The sequence below is a fragment of the Orcinus orca genome, chromosome 12 (assembly GCF_937001465.1).
Source record: "Orcinus orca chromosome 12, mOrcOrc1.1, whole genome shotgun sequence".
NCBI classification, from domain to species: domain Eukaryota; kingdom Metazoa; phylum Chordata; class Mammalia; order Artiodactyla; family Delphinidae; genus Orcinus; species Orcinus orca.
The window spans coordinates 57,696,902-57,719,123 of record NC_064570.1 but is presented as its reverse complement, the minus strand read 5'-3'; the positions used below and the strand labels follow the sequence as shown (position 1 = coordinate 57,719,123).

General features: G+C 37.7%; 1 protein-coding gene across 10 annotated transcripts in view; it reads right to left on the bottom strand.

The window, feature by feature from the left end:
* The window catches only part of USP45 (ubiquitin specific peptidase 45), a 65,463-nt gene that overhangs the window by 40,868 nt on the left and 2,373 nt on the right, over window positions 1–22,222 (bottom strand). For 7 of the 10 annotated variants that reach the window (XM_033418765.2, XM_033418771.2, XM_033418775.2 and 4 more), the window contains exons 2-5: window positions 19,503–19,612; window positions 15,902–16,074; window positions 14,545–14,648; window positions 11,773–11,873 (exon numbers count right to left, since the gene is read on the bottom strand). In XM_033418765.2, the coding sequence (XP_033274656.1) occupies window positions 11,773–11,873; window positions 14,545–14,648; window positions 15,902–16,074; window positions 19,503–19,602 (478 nt within the window). In that variant the 5' untranslated portion in view covers window positions 19,603–19,612. The remainder of the gene's footprint in view (window positions 1–11,772; window positions 11,874–14,544; window positions 14,649–15,901; window positions 16,075–19,502; window positions 19,613–22,222) is intronic. The other 3 variants (XM_049695134.1, XM_049695133.1, XM_049695135.1) reach the window with 2 other exon arrangements.

Sequence of the window (22,222 nt, the reverse complement as noted above, 5' to 3'; positions counted from 1 at the left end):
ATGGTTTTCATAAGGATTAAATGAGCTAAATGTTTTTTAAATAAATTTATTTATTTATTTTTAAATTTTTGGCTGCATTGGGTCTTTGTTGCTGCATGCGGGCTTTCTCTAGTTGCGGCGAGCGGGGGCTACTCTTCGCTGCAGTGCGTGGGCTTCTCATTGCGGTGGCTTCTCTTCTTGCGGAGCATGGGCTCTAGGCGCACAGGCTTCAGTAGTTTTGGCACGTGGGCTCAGTAGTTGTGGCTCACAGGCTCTAGAGCACAGGCTCAGTAGTTGTGGCGCACGGGCTTAACTGCTCGGAGGCATGTGGGATCTTCCCAGACCAGGGCTCAAACCTGTGTCCCCTGCATTGGCAGGTGGATTCTTAACCACTGTGCCACCAGGGAAGGCCCAAATGAGTTAAATTTGCTTTGCAAAGTACCTGGCATGCTAAGCACTATTTAAGAGCGTGAAAAACAGCCCAGAGAGGCCCCCGAAATTATTTGTGCCAAAATCCGTATCTTCAAGAACTATCCTTCATGTCCCCTGTTTATCTGCTCTCACTTTTCTCTCTTTTATCATTTCCTATATTTTCTGGGGGTGTTCCCCTCAAGTTTATCTCATTTCTAACTGGATTTTCTGAATTGCTAATATGAGTTTTGCCTTTTACATTGACTTTGTGGTTTTCATGATCCTGGCTTTTCTTTCTGACACGTGGAAACCTCTCATTGAGAGAAATAAATTGGTGGTTTCTCAGATGTTTCTTTCATTAAGCAAATCTATTACAAGGAAAAAAATTTTCTTTCAACTCTTAACTTTTATCCTGTGATGCAATATTTTATCATAAACTCTATTACCTGTTTTTCTCCTTTATTCCTGTTTGTTTATTCTTTACACATTATTGGTTGTTACTGGATATCTGTTGTCTAGATAATGAAGAGCTGTTTTTAACGCCCAACCCTAGAATTCTGAGTTAACAGAGAAAAGCACTAGCAAAATAGATCTCTTCTCCTGTCCTCCAGATATTAAAATAAGTGATAAAAATTAAACCCCATTACAGAGCTTGGGGACAAAGGCTGGTACAATCAATGGAGAAGGTCACTGAGGTGCAGAGTCCAGGCACAGAAAAAAGGAAAAGCAGGAAAAGGCCAGACAGTATTCAAACCTACAAGGGAATGTAAAAGCAAATGAAAAAAGCCAGCCAGTGCGTAAGAAGCACTACACAAACAAGAGGAAGCCCCATACAGATCCTGGCTGGGTTTGCAAACGAGAGCAATCCACCTCTTAATTATATCTGAGATTCTAACTAAAGCCCAGAATTAGCCGGTTTCAGGCTCACACTATAGCTGTTGCCACTAGATGGTTTCACAGTGATTTTTAAGAGATTTAAGATGAAAGAGTAATTAAATCCAAGCAGTGCTCCATCTTTTGGGGCAAGGCTGTTACTCTGATTTTACGCTAACAAAACTCAGTTTCCAACAGGTTAAGTGATTTGCCCAAGGTTATAATGATAATCTTTTGATTATAAATCCGTTGTCATTTTGCCAGGTAATTTCTCTTCAGTGATTTATGCACAATGAGAAGAATTACAAAAAGTAGCAGGAAAGATTCTTACAGATTTGAGTATATGCAACCACAAACAAACATGCCTTCTCAAAAGTATTTCCTTTCGTTAACATCCTTAATAAATGTTGCCATAATATTTTTTAGCTTATTAATATGAAAACAGAGTGGTTGGGGAAAATAAACTATATAGATTATATTAACTATATATAAATATATAATATATATCATAAATATATATTTATTATTCACTTGGAAAAATACTTCCAGAAATAAATTATATTTTAGTCTTATAAGACCAAATAGCATTTTTTAAATCATAATATGCAAATGATTTATGTATCTGTGTACCACATTTACCCATCAGTTTTCAAAACATCTGGGATAGCATCCTAAAGTAAACAATGTTCATAAGACCATCTGGTCAAAACTGCAGGCAAAAAAAGCGTAAGCATATGGAAAAACAGATTTTACCCTTCCCTTCAGCAGTAAGGGATGACAAATGTCAAACCTAGATATATCCACGCTTCACTGTGCGATGCTTTTCAGCACCACCTGGCTCTCCATGCATATAGCCACCAAATATGGACAGCACTGCCAGAAAGAACATATCCATGGGGCAATGGCAATAAAAATAGTTTATTTCATGGTTAAATAGCCACTTCACACAAGTGGCAAGGGTCTGTTTGTTGACTTTTACATTTATTAAGTCTGTGAGAATATGCTCAAAATTAATTTGCTATTAGACTTGAACATTAAATAAATCAGATAATATAACTAGAAAATAGAATGACATTTTCTAAGAACTATTTATATGTATCTTAAAGTGCAATTTTTTCATTTTCTTAATACTAAGTAGCATGTTTATAAAATGTAACAACTCAAATAAAATTGATTTATCAAATGTCCACTGTGTACCAGGTACTATATGAACCACTATCTGTAATTATTTATAACTAATTTCCTATGATTTATGACTAGAGTATAACAACATATAGTGAACAGCATAGAGATATTAAGCCTTAAATTCATGATAACACCTTGGTAAAACTTTTAGAAACTAAGTATTTATGTACATTTGCTCACTAAGAAACTGTCAGCTGAGAGTTTAAGATTCTAGTTTAAAACAAGCATGTTTGAATCAGTCTCTCAATTATCTGACCTACAAACAGGTATGCGTTTTAATAAAATGCAATTTATTACTTCCAATGAAGAATAATTATTGATCATTTTGTCTTTAGAGACAGCAAAGCTTTCTTAATATGGCAGTGATTTTAGATCATATTCACTTTAAGAACTCTTCCTTTACAAACACAGAATGAATGCACTAAGGACTGAACTTCAAGATGTTTTGAAGTATGATATAATTAAAAGGACAGAGCTGCTACAGCAATAACAAAAAAGATAAACTATACAAAATTTTGATCATTTGTTTTGTTTTCCTCAAGTTTTACCTGAACCCATGAAATGCCTGTAATTAAAAAGAATCTTCACAGAATTTCGGGGTTAGAAGGTTATTAATAATATATATCACATATATAAATATAATATATGTAAGATATATTTATAATACAATATGTAAATATATATATCATTATCTCACCTTACTTATCTCCTTTATATTACTAACACTGTCATCAGGTATTGCACTTATGTAATAAAATAACATAGACCCCAGAATGCAAAGAACATTAAGAGGAAACTTCAGGCATTCTAGACAAATTTTTTATAGGTCTTTTATATCCCTATCTTTTTATAGGTCTTTTATAGGTCTTATATATCTTTAAGCCTATAATCTGAGTACTCAAAGAGTAGCTGGTTAATTGAGCAGAGCTGATGGGCTTTGTACATAACTCAAGTCTTATAAGACAGAAAACTGGCTGAAGCACCAGCAAAGCCAAAATAAAGAGAAGAAAAACACTGTTTCCACACTTGGCTAAGACTAAGTCTATCTAATATCTAAAAAGTAACCTTAAGAACCTCAAATTTTTCTACCATAAAAACGACTCCAACACAAAGATCCTCTAATTTTTTTTTTAAACCAAGTTTAAAGATATTAAGTTATAAATTTTAAAAAACCCTGAATGTACCAGAAAACTGTGGGTGAATATCTTTATAAACGTGGAGTACAAAAGACTTTCAAAGCATGACCCCAACGGCTAAAAAAACCATTACAGAAAAGACTGATGGACTTGGCAACAATGACACTAAAAACTTCATTACTGCCCCCCCAAAACCAAACAAAAAAACCTAAAAACTATAAACAAAGTTAAACATGGAAAAACAAGTATTCTTGTCAACTATACCCTTTGTATAATCTTTCTGGAGGGCAGCTAAACAACAGTAATCAAAATTTAAGATGTGTTTATAAATTGGCCAGAAATTCCAAACAATTTAACCTACAGAAACAGAAGAATAAGTACACAGAGATGCAGCTTTGCTCATCTTGGAGAAAACTGAAAACAACCAATAGTGGATTTGTTGCCAAGTAATATTAAATGTCTCTCCTTTCTCAAAGGTATAAATATTTGTGAATTGCCTTGGTTAAACCAGAAATGGAACCCTGGTACATCCCAAGTTTCTCATAGGCACGGGGAAAGCAAACCTATTTTGCAGTTTGCTTATTTAAAGAAAAAGTCTGAGAGCATCATCTCCTCTGATAACTTTCCCCACTGTAAAGATGATGATCAAACGAAGGCACACAGCTATGTGTAGGGAGTAGATTTAAACCCAGGTAGTCTGGGTTCAGAATCCACACACTTAACCATTATGATCTGCTATCTGTCTGTATAACAATGGATGATAAGGTTAATACGTGTGACAAGTTAAGACACTAATGAAATGCTAGTAGTGATATGAAAGAAAAGACCACTTCTTTTAAGCAAAAGCTGGATGTAATCAATTGCTGGATGCCTTTGGTGTGTGAATTTACAGTTTGTTTTTGTTTTCTTTGCGGTACGCGGGCCTCTCACTGTTGTGGCCTCTCCCGTTGCGGAGCAACAGGCTACGGACGCGCAGGCTGAGCGGCCATGGCTCACGGGCCCAGCCGCTCCGCGGCACGTGGGATCTTCCCAGACCGGGGCATGGACACGCGTCCCCTGCATCGGCAGGCGGACTCTCAACCACTGCACCACCAGGGAAGCCCGAATTTACAGTTTTATTAAAGTTTATAGTAGCCCTTCTCAAAGGGTTCGTCAAAAAAAATTAAGCCCTAATGCCATAGGTACCCACTGTACCCAATTAACTTCTCCCTATATATACCCACAAGTTAGTGCCATTTTGGGGGGAACTGAGAAAACAGTCATTCAAGTAACTCTGTGTTCTGTAGTTCAGATGAGGAACCACAGATTTACATCCCTACAGGTAAAACAAATTGTTTTTGAAGTGTTCAACATTTTTTGTCCCTAACCCCTTTTATATATGGAAATAACTATTTTTAGTACTTATTTATGAAAATGCAAATTTCTTAGGCATATGGACTGTCACTTTATAGTAGAACAAAATGTATTACTTTATAAAGAAAAGTCAAAGTATTACATTACAAACTGTTACTGTAAAAGGGTACAATATTATTTATTCTCAGATACATTATTTCAGATCTCAAATGTACCATACTTTCTTATTTCAAAAAGATACAGCAGGGCTTCCCTGGTGGTGCAGTGGTTGAGAGTCCGCCCGCCGATGCAGGGGACATGGGTTCGTGCCCCGGTCCGGGAAGATCCCACGTGCCGCGGAGCGCCTAGGCCCGTGAGCCATGGCCGCTGAGCCTGCGTGTCCGGAGCCTGTGTTCCGCAACGGGAGAGGCCACAACAGTGAGAGGCCCGCGTACCGGGAAAAAAAAAAAAAAAAAAAAAGATACAGCAAACTTACACTTAATAAAACCAAAAGAACCAACATAACATGGCTTTTTATAACAAGAGCATAAGCTTAATGAATTTAACAGAATATAATATTTTATGCTCTCTTTAAGTTCTTTGAAAATGGCATCCCACCAGTATTAAAATTATGGGCCAAATTTATTGGTTTAGAAAAGAACGTGGGATTATCTATCATCTGTCTAGTTCACACATAGCAAACCAATATTCAATGATATAATTTCAACAGGAATTCCCGTATTCTATAAGTGTTTGTAGAACACTTGCATGACATTTACTAGACTACCAAAGTGAGAAATAAGCCCTTCAGAGAATATTGGCCCATTTTTAACAACACATATTTCTGGGTGGGTCTCACAAGAAAGTTTTCTTGCTCTTTTTCAATCTTGTGTTATATGACCTTTTCATTATATGGGGATTTTATTTGTTGTTTTTAGTTTTCTTGTATATGTTTGAGGGGGAGAGTGTGGAGAGATTATTTTTTTTAAAGCAAATCCTAGCATCAGATGTGGCATCTACACAGCTGTAAGCATTCTTCTGGGAACCAGCACTGGGATTCCCTCAACTGCGTAATGCAATTACCTAAACCAGTCATGTAGTATTAATGTAATTTGCCCATTTCTACAGCTGAAAAGAAGTTTAATCTTTAAAGAGTAAAAAGGAAAAACTTGCTATTCCACTACTTGTCTACTTTGGAACCAACTAAGAATTTCCTCAAATGTTTGTTCTCAAAATTCCACTAACTCCTAGTTAACCATTAGCCTTAGAAATCTTTATTTGGTCATATAATAAATTGATATTGACATATGAATGGGCAGGTATACATATTAAGGCATTCCTGTGTATCTCCATAGTACAGTAAGTGATCTTTCTGAAATACAAAACTGATCATCCACTTCTCCTCTTAGAACCTATAAGTGGCTCTTCATTGCCTCCAGGATAAACTCTAAACTTACAAGGCCCTTCAATAGCTGCTTCTACTTACCTCCAGAGTCTCACCTCTCACCACCCCGCCCTCATCACAAAACTCAACCCTGCAGCTCTATACAATCCCCTGAACGTATCAGGCTCCCTCATCTATGGGCTATCTCCTCTGCCTGGAGCACACACCCCTTCCCTCTCTGCCTACCTAACATCTAGCTGTCCTTCAGATTCCAGCTTAGAAATCTCTTCCTCTCAATAAAACCTTCCTGGATCCTCTAGTCCAGATTAGATACTACTCCAAAGTGCTCTCACAGGTCCCTGTTCTTGCTCCTCACAGCACTATTTAAACAGCAATTATAATTGTGATTTGTCAATATCCCTCACTAACCAAAAGATCAATAATGGCAGGAACTGAGAAATAGATCTGTCTCATTCACCACGGTATCTCCAATATCTAGCACAGTGTCTGGCACAAGGTAGAAACTCAAGTATATTCATAGACTGAATGAATAAATAAAATAATTTGATAATATTCAGGGGTGTTTTGGTGAAAATGCAAAGCGTATCTACTTCCTCAGTAAAAACTGCTCACATGCTAGTTCAGTTCAATTCAGCAGTATTTACTACCTAGTCATATGAGAATCAAAAAGAATATAGGCCAGGGTACAATCCTCAAGGCATGTACAGTTTTATAAACAAGATACTGATACATATGAAAGCTGAACGCCACAAAATCAAGTGTTAAGATTCTAAAGTATGCTACATAGAAGAAGAGATAAAACAAAGGATTGGGAAAGTGTCACTGAAGTAGGATCTGAGCTGAGCCTTAGGGCAAGAAAGACTGAAGACAGAAACTATAAAGACAGAAATGTGCTAGTTTAGCAGTTCTCAAAGTGTATCTGAAGACAAGCCCCCCCTTTTGGGTGTCCTTAAGCTCCAAGATATTTTCATAATAAGCCCAAGATGTTATTTGGTTTTCTTACTTTTGTTCATTCTCAATTATACAAAGCAGTTTTACAGAGGCTACAGGCCATGTGATATCAGAACAGACTGAATGCAGAAGTAGATATGAGAATCCAGCTGTTTCTATTAAGCCAGACATTCAAGAGATTTGGAAAAATGTAAAACAATGCCACTCATTAGGTTTGTGGTGTTTTGGAAACCGTTATCTTTTCTAAAAATATGTTATTTGTGTTAACATGTAATGGAATTACAGCTATTTTTCAGTAAATTAATAAATATTCTAATTTTTATATTTAATTTCTAATATGATAAATATTAATAGATATATCCTACCTAACCAAAGCTCTTTAAGTCCTCAATAATTTTTTAAGAGTCTAAAGGGCTACTGGGAACAAAAGTTGAGATTCACTGAGCAGAGAAGCTGAATTAGATGTATCAGACGTGAAATTAGCCCAGGCATCGTATAACTTAAAAACATGTTTAAGGTACAGGTACAGGCTTTCCTCTCAGTAGTTATTTTTACTTAATGCAAAATATAAAAAGGCTCCATTTAAATCACTCTCATCCTGCGATTTGAAAACAATATATACAGTTTCATAGTCTTTCTGAATTACCATATACAGACATTTTTACATTTCTACAATCTTCTCGATTATCATTTAAAATAGCTATATAATCATATCCAGCATTCTTAGAAACCTCAATAGCAACTTTCATATTTGATTTGTAAAGTATCTTATAAAAATATTACTATCCCAAAAAAACTTACTTCTAAAATACCAAGGGATATTATTTTAAGTCAAACTTGCCTGAGAGCTGCTGTAACTTGGAACAAAAAGATACTAACATTTTGCCCTAGAACTTCTGGAAACCCTGGATTCAGAACTATGTCTCACCCTAACTTTTTTTCTTGCAGTACGCGGGCTTCTCACCGCTGTGGCCTCTCCCGCCGCGGAGCACAAGCTCCAGACGCGCAGGCTCAGCGGCCATGGCTCACGTGCCCAGCCGCTCCGCGGCACGCGGGATTCTCGCGGACCGGGGCACGAACCCACGTCCCCTGCATGGGCAGGCGGACTCCCAACCACTGCGCCACCAGGGAAGCCCTGTCTCACCTTAACTTTAAAGGCTCTACACACTCTCAAACTCCTTCAAGAACCTGTTTCCCCCATTCCAGGTGCTACCCATGGTTGCATAAACACAATTAAAGCTTCCATTGGTGTTTCCTTCCCGGCACCTGAAATGACTTCTTCTTTCCTCTCTACCTACTCAAGTTCATCCTTTAAGGGTCGGCTTGGAAGCCAGCTCCTCCACGATTCCTTCTGAGTTCCTTTCAATTGAACACTGCATCCCTCTTTGAATATTTGAAGGACTCTGAACATCACTCAAAATACAAACAAATTCTTTTCGACTTACATCATTTTTTAAATCTCACACCTTTTTTAAACTTCTTTAGGAAAGGTCTTATCAATCTCTCTTCCCATGGGAAAGAGGGAGAAAGTGCTGAGGAAAATGAGGATCAGACAAACTGTAATATGCCCCAGGTCACAGAGCTAGTGATTGAAAGAGTCAAATTTGAATGCCAGACTCCCCTGACTCAAAGCCCATGGTTTTTCTTCCATACCATTCCACACTCCCTACCTTACATCCTTTGTGATAATAAATATTCAAGAAATCTGTAAAACTGAATGGAATCAGACTGGCTTTGTTCTTAACCTCAAGGAACCTCTAACGTAAAAAATCCAGAGAAAATAACTTCTACAGTTGTACTTTTGCCACCCTTGCCATCATATCCCTACATTTCTTCTTCTTTTTTTTTTTAATTTATTTTAATTTTATTTTTGGCTGTGTTGGGTCTTTGTTGCTGCGCGCGGGCTTTCTCTAGTTGCAGCGAGCGGGGGCTACTCTTCGTTGCAGTGTGTCGGCTTCTCATTGTAGTGGCTTCTCTTGTTGCAGAGCATGGGCTCTAGGCGCGTGGGCTTCAGTAGTTGTGGCACATGGGCTCAGTAGTTGTGGCTCACGGGCTCTAGAGCGCAGGCTCAGTAGTTGTGGCACACAGGCTTAGTTGCCCCTGCGGCATGTGGGATCTTCCTGGACCAGGGCTCGAACCCGTGTCCCCTGCATTGGCAGGCAGATTCTTAACCACTGCGCCACAAGGGAAGCCCCCTACATTTCTTCTTACGGCCAAAAAAACTAATGGGCAGCTTTCAGGAGACAGCATTAAGACCAACCTCTGTTCTATAAGTATTAAATGCCTATAACCACCATATTTTCCAATGAATGAGTGATAAAATTAATCATTTCTTCTGCTGTCCAAGAACCTGAGTTTACCTCCTCTAGTTCCTCCTCCAATGTCTTCATCATTACTGTCTCAGAGCAACAGCTACCAAAAATCATTCTATATTGAGCTACAGAAAATACAGCTGAAAACTATATTTCTATATAATTTTTCAGTTTCTGATGCCACCTACTAAGCAGTTCAATTCCTGCTCTAAAGGCATTTCCAAATTACCATGGCCATTTATTCCCATTCACCTAGTTAATCAAAATCCTGAGGTATGTACTTGATTCCTCCTACTTTCCCTCACTCATTACACCTAGTCCACCCACTCTCCACCAGAACCCCTACTCATCTCTCACCCGCCCTACCACAATAACCTCCTTTTACCTCCTTAAGGATCTCCCCACCTCCAATCTTAACCCACAACAGTCTATTCTCCATTTGGTAGAGTTATCTTTATTTTTAAAAAGATGAAATGACTATTACTCTTCTGCTTAAAACACTTTAATAGCTTCCATTACACTTCCAATAAAATAAAAATTCTTTACCATGGAATTCCTTACAGTATCCTTCATGACCTGCCCACCTATATCTTAACTTTACCACATTCTGCTTTCTCCCAGCAAACCACACTCCAGCCATATTGGCCTTTCTTGATCACTATGACCTTGAGATTATTACTTATCACTGCAATCTGTTCTTTTCCTTTGTAGCACTTATCAAAGTTACATATGTGTTATGTTTCTGTCTGTCTCTCCCACTATGCTCTAAACTTCATGAGGGCAACATAAAAACTATTTTTGCTTTACCACTACATATCAAATAAAGCATAAAGCATGGCATGTGGTAGGTACTTAATATTTTTGAATGAAGAAACTCCTTCCCTATATATTCGTAATTTATGTTAATGTGTATTATATACTGCTTATATGTTAGACAACAAAGTACAATATATAATACGTTACTATTGTATAATAAAGGATTTGGCTATCTTTTGTCCCAGGTTCCTGAGAAGCCCCCTCTAAATCCTTGGATTTCCAGAGTGACAGGAGTGTCTGTTTTACTCATGGTGGGCCCCTCAGACCACACTTGATAGTTTATGTTAACAAAGTATTTTTTTATTCATTGTGGGACCTTAGACAATGTATGCGAATGAGATGACTCAGGATGGGAGCCAGCCATGCCAGAAAGACCAAACGTGTGATTAGAGGGTTGGGATCCTGGAGGCTGAGTTACATCATGTGGCCAATGATTCAATCAGCCATGCCTATGCAATGAAACCCTAATAAAAACGCTAGACACCAAAACTCCAGTGAGCTTCCCTGGTTAACAACAGTCTGTGTGTATTGTTACACATCAATGTGCTGAGAAGGTGATGCATCCTGACCCCACAGGAAGAAGACAGAAAAGTTTCATGTTTGGTACCTTCCCAGACCTCACCTTACATGTCTTTTCTTTTGGCCGGTCCTGATTTCTATTTCTTTTTGTTGTTGTTGCTATAATGAAACTGTAATTGTAAGTATAGCACTTTCCAGTGTTTTCTGAGTCATTCTAGCAAATTATTGAATTAAGAGGACAGTGGGAACCCCTGTAGCCAGTTGGTCGGAAATGGGGGGGGGGGGCGTCCTGAGAACACCTAGCTTGAGAATGGTATCTGAAGTAAGGGCAATCTTTTGGGGGAACTGAGCCCTTAATCTGCAAGGTTAGCCTAATTCCAGGTAGTTAGCGTCAGAACAGTATTCCAATGATATAATAGATATCATTTCATAAATGTGTCAGGGACTATGCAAGTATTTTTACACACATTATTTCTAAATCTTTAGAAAACATCCCTAAGCTTCACAACATTCCCACTTGATAGAATTATCGTACTAATTTTTTACATAAGGAAACTAAGGAGTCAAAGTCACACAGACAGTAGGTAATTTAGGTGGAACCTAAATTCAAATTCAGCATTGTTTGATTCAAAAGCCCACAGTCCAGTCACTATCCTCTCCAGCTTCTCATTATTAGTTATGTAAACACAACACAAGATAACATCACAAAACTGCTACCTAAGAATTCATGGCACTCGTACTGAGAGGTCACAGTAAAACCCAAAGTACTCTTTATGAATTTATTATCTGTTTATAAGAATTATAAAATATCATACTTTAATACAAATTTCTTTAGCAACTGCTATTAACTTACTTGTTTGTGTCTTAGAAACATGTTTCTGGAGAAAATCAACTATCTGAGCCAAAACCTTCTTATTACAATGTGTTGATAATTTTTCATCGCACTCATAACACCTGAAAAAATATACAATGTAAGCAAATATTATGAAAGCATCTTCAATAATTTTGCACATCAGGTAATAAAGTTGGTATTTATCTACTTTTGTCTTTAAGTCATGGGGTAAGGGGGATACATAGGGTGAGGCAAGAGAAATGAGGTAAATAAGTCTACAGAAATAAGCAGGGGACAGTTCATACAGAGCCTTAGCATTCAAATTAGAGTTTTGGTAGTTTATCCTAAGTGTAACGGAGCACCACGAGAGGCTTAATAAGCAGGCGAGTGATAAGATCCAATTTACATTTTGAAAACATCACTCTGACTAATGTCAGATTGGATGGCATCAGGAATAGAGAGAGATCAGGGCAGATGCAGTGGATCTGGAGAGAAATGAACAGACATATATTTTCAGGTACAAGCAGTTAACGAATTGGATATAAAAGATAAGGAAGAGGAAAGGGAGAAGCTGATGTGGGTATGTCAGTGATTCTCAAACAGGAGGAATTTTGTCCCCCAGGGGACATTTGGCAGAATTGTGAAACATTTTTGGTTGTCACAACTGGGAAAGCTGCTACTGGCACCCAGTGGTTAGAGGCCAGAGCTAATCCTGTCCCCTCACAGGACAGTCCCCCTCACAACAAAGAACTATCAACCCAAATGACAACAGTATTGAGACTGAGAAATCCTGGTCTAGATGAAACAAGATATCCTGTGAGCAGATAGTGTTTAAAGCTGGGTGGTGGATATAGAGGAATTCATTATACCATACGTTTACTTTTGTTAAAAGGTTGAAAAATAAAGGAAGATAAAAAGGGGAAGAAAACAACTGCCAGGCTCCTGGCTTAAATATTCAAGCGATGGAGGTTCCACTTACAGAGACAGGGAAGACTGGATGAGGTGTTTTATTTTGTTTGGAGTTTATTTGTGAAGAGGGGGTTAGAGAAGAGATTTTGAAAAGCACATTCCTTTTCAGAAAACTACCCTCCACTAAGTTTACTCATTAGTGCATATAGTTAATAAAGGTTTCTTCTATCTATTCTCATCTTAATGAGATCCAATGATCAAATAAGAACAGTGTTTGACCATATTGAAAGTGTTTTGTAAATGTAATGCATTATACCAACATGACCTTACATATTCACAATCTTTAAATTTCTATAAATGCATGTGACAAACCTGAATTTCTTTCTTTGAAAGAGAAGTAATTCTATGGACCCCCAAATGTGACTTAAAATTATTTTCAGTATAATATAAATCTCACAAATCCATCTTACAAAACTCAATAAATTCACCATCCTTGTAACTCTATATAACTATGAAAGCAAAATTACAATTAAATATAAAATAAATTTTTAAAATAAATTTAAATGAAATTTAAAAAACAATTAAATTAAAACAACCCTAATTGATTATGCTAGGTAAGGTTTTTTTTGCTGAAATTAAATCATGATTCATACCATAATCGGGGTCCTAAGAGCTACAACAGACGTTTCAATTCAGATTCACTTGAGATGAACCTATTTTACCAGGTGCCACTCAATTCTCCCACCATTTTTTTCTACTTCAGTGGTCCTCAAACTATGGTCCCAGGCCAGCAGCACTGGCAACACCTGGGAACTTGTTAGAAATGCAATTTCTCAGGCCCCAACCCAGAACTAGTAAATCAGAATCTCTAAGCCTGAGACCCAACAATCTATTCCAACAAGCCTCCCAGTGATTCTATCGCTGCAGACCACTGCTCTATTCAGACTACAGAGAAATGTTTGTTGACCTGCCACACTGTGGGATCATACCCCTCTCCCTTGGCTCCAATGTTTCATTTACATATTAAGTTCTAGCAATTCTTTCCTCATTCACCCCAATTTTATTACTTGGGGCCAGCAACAAAAACACAAATGAAGCAGGCATCCAACCCGGTGGCTGAATTAAATTATATGATGATGGTCTCTCCTACAAACCAAAATATCCTTATATTAATCTTAGAACCCTGAAATGAAGCACAAAGTTAAAATATTTTTGTCTTAAAACTTGAAAACGCCTGAAAGTTCATCTGAATAACCCTAGGAGTCTATAAATTCATGAGAAAATTTTTGCTGTAAAATATAGGAAAAGCTTTTCAATACAGTGTCCAGTTAAACCACTGAAGCAGTGTGGTATGCTGGTAAGGGACTAAAGAATCAAAAAGACTTATTTTAGTGCCTGGATCTTTACTTTGTAACCACAAAAAGGTAAATAAATGATACTCAGTGTCCTTACGTATTAAATGAGGGAACTGGACTTAGTACCCAACCAGCCTTAAGTAGTAGAATCCCCTGAGAAGTTTTTACAAACTATCTTTGCCTAGGCTTTCCTTGTCCCCTGCAGAGAATGGCCAACTGGCTTGACTGATTGAAGTACCTTCCTCCACTAGAACTCTGACATTCTAATTTAGCAAGTTCATTACCAAAAAGTCAACTAGCAACAATTTTTCTTTACTGTACAAAGAAAGTGTTAAAGAAAACTACAGGGATGACTCAATTTTTTACTTAAATTTTATATTCATGGATACTGTTAATTTTCTTAAATGATTCCATAGGTTGTGTTTAGGCTAAAAAGTATAAGCTGGTATATCATCTTTAAATATCATACCTTATAAAACTCAAAGACAGTTTTTATAGTGAACACAAGTACTAAGAAAATCTAACTTACCAAATGATCCATGTGCTCAGACTAATTATAATACAGTGTAACTCTGCTCTCCAGCTCTTGAAGTGCTTCAATGAATGCTGGCTTTCTGAGTTTTTACCACATCCCTAAAGATGAACAGAACACCCTTTGTATTATTTACATACAAGTTTATTTCAAATTAATCAAAACTTAAATCATACTCAAACACACTAGAAGTTTTGTTTTGTTTTTAGTTTCAAGCAGGAGAGAAAAGTTTCAGAAAACAATAGGATTCTCATTAAATTCAATTTCTTGCAAAGAGGCTAACTTGCTTCTGTTACATAGAAAAACAGTCATGAGCCAAGTTAATTTCCATACCATTTAAAAGTGTACATGCTCTCTGTCTGATGCATGGTGGGACACGGAGCATCCTCACAGGCCAGTGGTGCCCCTCCCCTATACACACATTTCCTAACACCCTACACACGTCCACCCAACTCCACTGAAAACTAGTGAGACTCAGACCAATCACAGTGACTTCCATCACCAGGTAAGTAAAGAAATGAGATTCAATTCCAGTCAACGTCCCATGAGGGGCAGTCTGATGGATGTTTCTGGAAAAGTTTTACATATTTTAAAAAAGAACACAGGGAAGGGATGTACTTTTTGCCTTCTTTCTGGCCTTTGGGGATTGCTGTGTGATACACTGTGCATGAAACGTCTTTTACCATCCTGAAACCATGAAACTGAGGATGGCACAGCAGAAAAATGGAAGAAATCTCAGTTTTTAATGTTCTTTCCATTGAAGCAAGTAACTTTAAGTGGCCCTACTTCTGGCTTTCTATGTGAGATAATAAAGATGCTTCTTATTCTAAAAAATACATATATACTTTTAATTTTATTTAAAAATTCCTTTATTAAAGATAGCAATAGGTTCTACAACATTGTAAACCAACTATACTCCAGTTAAAAAAAAAGAAGATACCAATAGCTTCTAAGCTCTTAAGAGAAATTACTTTGCAAAAAAAAAAGAAAGAAAAGACAGAATAATCACTTTTCATAGAGAAAAAAATGAATCCAAAAAGATTTTTAAAAAACCCCAAAACTTGGATCCATTTCCTAAGTAAATACAAATAAGTAAAGGCAGGACCACATACGAGAACTACTGCAAGTGGGCTGGATTCCCTTTCAAAGTATTTATAAACTACACGTGATTAATTTCTGAACATACACACATTTTACTTTACCTTAAACATTTCTAAGCTCGGCCTTGGAGAGTTACATCTAAACACAGAATAAATTAATCTTAAGTTCTAAGCATGACCAACAGTCAGAGCTCACAGTAAGATTTAAGGAAAATATTTGAGACAAACTCTCACATAAAAGAGACTTTTCTCACCTGAAAACCACACTTGAGGCACAACCAAATATCAGAAGGAAGTACTGGCTGTCCATCATAGAATTTTCTTTCTTTTAAACATTCCAAGCAAACTGACCACAGATTCTCAACTATTGCTTTTTTCACATGATTCACACTGATAGCATGACTTACATGTTGGCAAGTGAAACCTACTGAATAAGACAAAAATTTGAACATTTTCTTTGCTAAACCAAAGTGATACCATTAGCAAGCAAAAGTCAACAATATTAAAATGCTATAACTAAAAAGCACAGAGATTCAAAAAACAAAATAACTCAAAAGGATACATACTGCATGGTTCCATTTACAAAACATTTGTGAAATAACAAAATTATAGAGTTGGAGAACAGTTTAGCAGTTGCCAGGGGCTTTAGATGGGGAGCAGTGGTGGGGCTATGAATAACTAGCACTCAAGGTGGTGATACTGTAATCAAGTATCTTGACTGGTGGTTATAGAAAGCTACATATGTAATTAAACTGCATACATACACACACACACACACACACACACACACACAAGTGCATGTATATCTGGTGAAACCTGAATAAGCTCTAAGGATTGTACCGATGTCAGTTTCCTGGTTTTGATACTGTGCTACAGAAATACAAGATGTTACATCAGGAGAGACTGGATGAAGGTTGAATGGGACCTCCTTGTATACATGTTGTACCTTCCTGTAAATCTAAGATTAATTCAAAAATTAAAAGTTTAATAAATAAGAAGATTATTTATTGAGCAGCTACTATGTATCAAGCATTTTGAATGTATTTTCTTTCACTAAGATACACAAGTAAAATCTTCTCATGGGCTAGCTCTGCTATGATACTATTTTCACCATTGTTGCGAGAAAGAAAAGAGAAGAACAAACAAAGGCATAATTTGCAGGAACAAGAATCCTCAGAATTCTCCTTAATGACTATTCCCAAATAACAAATGATTTTGCATGGTCCTTCATTATCCTTTATAACAGATTCTTACTGTGTGCACTGTGTGGAGACAAATGGCCCAAATGAGCAAATATGTTTTTAATTTATCAAATAACCATATTCTTCTCTCAAGGGTTCAATAACACTTCCATTCCTCCCAAATACCTGAAAACTTCAATTTCTAACCCTCAAATATCCCAAACACCAAATCTACAGCTATCTGCCAAAACCAAACAGCAAAAGCAGAGGCTGAATACCTTGAAGAGGGAAACAAAAGGAGTATGTACATTTCCAACTTTCTCCACTTCCCTTTCTGAATGCAAAGCATTCCTTTTCACCTACTGGTTAACTAGGGACTAGGCATTAGTTCCACTTCATTCTGAAGATAAAGAATGTGATTCCTGACAAATTACTTATAATAAATAGTTTCAACAAAAATAATATGTAAATCTGATAAAAGATTAAAACTTCTAATTTTACACCAAGAGTAAGTTATAAGAATAGACATAAAAGGAGTAATTTTGAAGTCCTATGTTTGAAAAGCAAGGATGCATGCCATTAAAGAAAGGGCTGCTCAGGGCAAGACCGACAAAACTGACCACACAAGTACAGGACCTAGAAATGGTTTACCAAATGTCATTGCTTTGAGTTTTTATATTTTAAAATTCTAAGGGAAAAATCATTCCACACACCTTCTATATCATCTCTGGCGTGGGATCTGGCCAGAGTAAAACTTAACCATTCTCTGATTCTACAATTTAGACCTATGAAACTGAAACTTAATAAATTCAGAGATAAGTGAATTCAAGATAAAAAAGCTTCTAGACCCCTAAATTAAATCTATTAGCTTTTAAATATCTCAACCATATATACTTTTTATAAGTAAATTCAAAAGTCTGAGGTTTTCCTACAAAAGCTAACCAGTGTTTAAACAGTATTCACTATCTTTTGTGGGGGGAAAATGTGAAAAATATCCTCTACGTTAATAAGTAAATTTCCTCAGTTTTCTGCAATTCATTTAATCATACAATTGTCTAAATTTCATTTGGCAAATAGGTCCTCTAGAGATTCCTAAATAAAAATATTAAAATGTATTAAAGTCTAGAGTTGTTTCACATTAACAAATCAAAAACAATAATCAAAATCTCTATATTTTTTACTTTAAATATTAATAAAAATTTTACAAGGAGTCTTCCAGTTTGCAAATGGTGGCATAAAATTAACACTTCCCCTTTCTCCTCCCCAAAACTACCCAAGGGGAAAAAGAACAGAAAACAAAAATACAGAGTTCATTTTCAGAGAAACCAGGAGACAGCTGAAGCCCCAAGTCACAAATTAAGTGGAAAGCCTCCCACCTCAAAGCAGCAGAGATCAAACAGGGGTGCGCACAGAAGGAAGCAGAGAGAACACTGCAGCAGTAGATTTCACAGAGAACAAGGCATGCTTTGCAGACACAGAACAAAACCTAAATCTCTGTGCTGCAACAACAGTGGCAGGAGCACCCCTATATCCAATTTTGTTTTGAGAAGAATCGAAAGAAGGGGATTTCTCATTCACTAAGTGAAAAGAAAAAAGCAAGCCATAATTGCAGGGAACAGCCTTATCTCTATGGCAGTTGGAAAGAAGAGATAATTTGGATTCTGAAAAAAAACCCAGGGCTGCATAATCCTGGTGGCTGGAAAGAAGTAAAGCCTATATGAGCTCAAATTCAACAGTTAGGTCTCAACAGTGCTCTGGCCCTCCTTCTTACACAAATATTCTAAAACGAACTAGCCCAAGAAAAGCAACCCTACGTCAAAGAAAATCAAAGCCACAAATTCTTTGCTAAGATAATATAAGAAAAAGGAAGGAAGGAAAAGGAAAAATGGCAGAGCAATCGCTGCCACGCAATAAAACCACAAAAAAGAAGCAAACACTTTAGGCTCAGGTGGCAGAGCAACAGGAAGTGACTAGCAGGGTTTAGGATCAAAAAATAAATAAATAACACCACAAAAACGAATGCAAAATTAAAAAGAGTGTAAGGTGAAAGCAACACTGCTGAACACACAGTAAAATATAAAAATGAAAACAGCACGCAAAGGGAAAGGGAATAGGAGTTTTAGAGGATTTGAGAAAAAATGATAACTATGGAAGATAGGCAAAAGAGAGTTAACATAAGAATAATAAGAATCCCTGAAGAAACCTTATTAACAGAATAGAACAAATATTTAAAGACATAATTCAGACTTCCTTCAATACAGCAATCTATCCTGAAACATTATCCAAGTTAAAAACACTTAAAAATGGAAATAATATATTAAAAACCTCTTTTTAAATGGAGAACTGAACTGGTAAGTCAGTAAGGAAAATCCTCAGAAGCTAAAACCCAAGACGTGAGGCTAAAAAGAAAAGCAAGCCAGGAAGCTAGCAGCTCCCCAGGGTCATCTGCCAACCTCACTGGCTTGAGGGCTTGGTTTTCACAGACAGGAGAAACAAACAACAACAACAAGATGCCAGTTCTAAGTCAAATGTAAAATAAACAAAATCTCAATAAAAATGCCCACAGGATCTAGACAAGCTGATTTTAAAGTTCATGCAGAAAACAGTCATTAAAAACATATATTATTATTTCTCTTCTGCAACACTATTCAGGATGCCAGACATCATAATTTACCAGCAATGTCATCTGAAGAGTCTTCATCATGAGGTATGGTAGGCCTTCTACTTCTTTTGGCTTTCTCAGGTAAAGCTTTGGATGGCTCTTTCACCCGCATCTGTTACTTACTGAAAAGGTTGGGGGTAAAAATACACATTAATCCTCAAAATTAAAACTTTATGTATTTTACTTAACGCATATTAAAATGGAAATGACTTCAAGTCATTTGTAAATTAACAGAGGAGGAAGAAGGGAGCACCAGCTGAAACCAAAGAAATCTTTATTAAACCAATAAACTTTTTTTATACAAAAAGTCAAACTACATTTGACTTTTACCAACGGCTCCCTACATGTATGATGTCCAGGTGAATAAAAAAACCCTGAAGTGTACGCTGCTTCTGGTTCCTGTGCTTCCCTTGCCCTTTCTCTCGTTTCACCAGGTAGAAGACAGGCAGAGCTGCAAGAGCCGTAAGGGGCCAGGGGTGGAGGCCTAGTGCCAAGCATAGCAGGGCCGCCCTACCTGCACTGAGCGGCCCTGCACTGGGCGGCCCAGCACTGGACTACTTAAAGAGAAATACATTTCTACCTTTTTAAGCTCTTGCTTTTTTTTTTTTTTTTTTTTTTGGCGGTACGCGGACCTCTCACTGCTGTGGCCTATCCCGCCGCAGAGCACAGGCTCCGGACGCGCAGGCTCAGCGGCCATGGCTCACGGGCCCAGCCGCTCCGCGGCATGTGGGATCTTCCCGAACTGGGGCACGAACCCGTGTCCCCTGCATCGTCCGGCGGACTCTCAACCACTGCGCCACCAGGGAAGCCAGCTCTTGCATTTTTTGTGAGTTTTCCCCCCACTTTTTTATTATGAAAAATTTTAGACTTCCAAGAAAGTTACAAGAACAGGATAATGAACACCCATATACTATCTAGATTCCACATCTCAAATATCTTGCCCTATTGGTTTTATCTAAATATCAATGTGTATATAGACATATCTATACATGTATGTATGTTTGTTTGTTTTTGCTGAACTATTTAAAAGTAAGTTGCAGAGAGCACACATCCCTTAAGGCAGGGGTCCCCACCCCCTGGGCTGCTAACGGTCCACGACCTTTAGGAATCGGGCCACAGAGCAGGAGGTGAGTGGTGGGCGAACTAACGGAGCTTCATCTGCTGCTCCCCCTCGCTCGCATTACCGCCTAAACCATCCCCCTCTTCCCATAGAAAAACTGTCTTCCACGAAACCGGTCCCTGCTGCCAAAAAGGCTGGGGACCACTGCCTTAAGGAGATTCTCCTATACCGTCCTATCATTATCACTTCTAAGAAAATTAACAGTAATTCCTTAATATCATCTCATATCCTATCATATTCTAATTTCTTCAGCTGACCCAAAGTATCATCTGTACTGGTTTTTTGAATAAGGATTTAATCAAGGTTTGCACTTTGTACTGGTTATGTCAGTTAGTATCTTTTAATCTACAACTGTTCTTCCCATAAGAAATGGAGAACTAATACTGTCTTACTTTCCTAAGACACTGGCTTTTTTAAAGAGATCAGGCCAGTACGTGAGTCAAACTGGAGATCTTGTTAAAATGTGGATAGCAAAGTGATTCAGAGACATATATATATATGTGTGTGTGTGTGTATATATATATATTCTTTTCCATTATGGTTTATCACAAGGAAAACTTTTTTTTTGGCTGCGATGGGTCTTTGTTGCTGTGCGCAGGCTTTCTCTAGTTGTGGCGAGTGGGGGCTACTCTTTGTTGCAGTGTGCGGGTTTCTCACTGCAGTGTGGGGAAGCAGTGTGGTGGCTTCTCTTGTGGAGCACGGGCTCTAAGCGTATGGGCTTCAGTAGTTGTGGCACACGGGCTCAGTATTTGTGGCACACTGGCTCTAGAGTGCAGGTTCAGTAGTTGTGGCGCCTGGGCTTAGTTGCTCCATGCTCCGCGGCATGTGGGATCTTCCCGGATCAGGGCTCAAACCCGTGTCCCCTGCATTGGCAGGCGGATTCTTAACCACGTGACACCAGGGAAGCTCCTCTAAATATATTTTTAAGAAATCCCTTCTATTTCTTAAAAACTCAAAGTTAATTCTAAAGATTTTAGATACAAGTTAATGCATTTTTTTAAACCACTATATCCTAAATCCTACCTAATACCATGCTACTCCATGGCTAAGCTATACTGTAATTTTTGTGGTTGTTTATTTGCTTTCATTGATCAAGGTGGAAGAATCTTTCAATTCAATAACAAATTCTGAATCCTGATTTAGTCATACTATGTTCCACATAAGGAAGCTTTTGAGTTTACCATTTTAAGAGCCATTTCCTTAAGTCCAAGGATCATCACTATTGAACAAGGCTGCAATAAATTAAGGCCTTAGGGGTTACAGAGATGCAGAAGGTCTCCAAGTTCCTTGACCACTTCATTTCTGACTGCCTTCACCCTCCAGACTGCCACATCCACTTATCCCTACAGTTCCACCTTGCAAAATCACTAATTCAAGTATTCTGTTCTCTGATCACAACTTCAAGTTTTGCCAGCTTGCTTCCATCAGCCACTCCAATACTCCTTTAGTGCCCAGGCTGACAAGAGGCTGCATCTCAACAAGTGCTTCCATGATCACTGTAGCAGGGAAGGGAGAAAGGGAAGTGGCAAATCGAGTGCTGGTTCTTAAAGTTTCACTTGCAAGTGTATTTTACTGGCCAAAGCAAGTCATATGGCCACACTTAGCTTCAAAT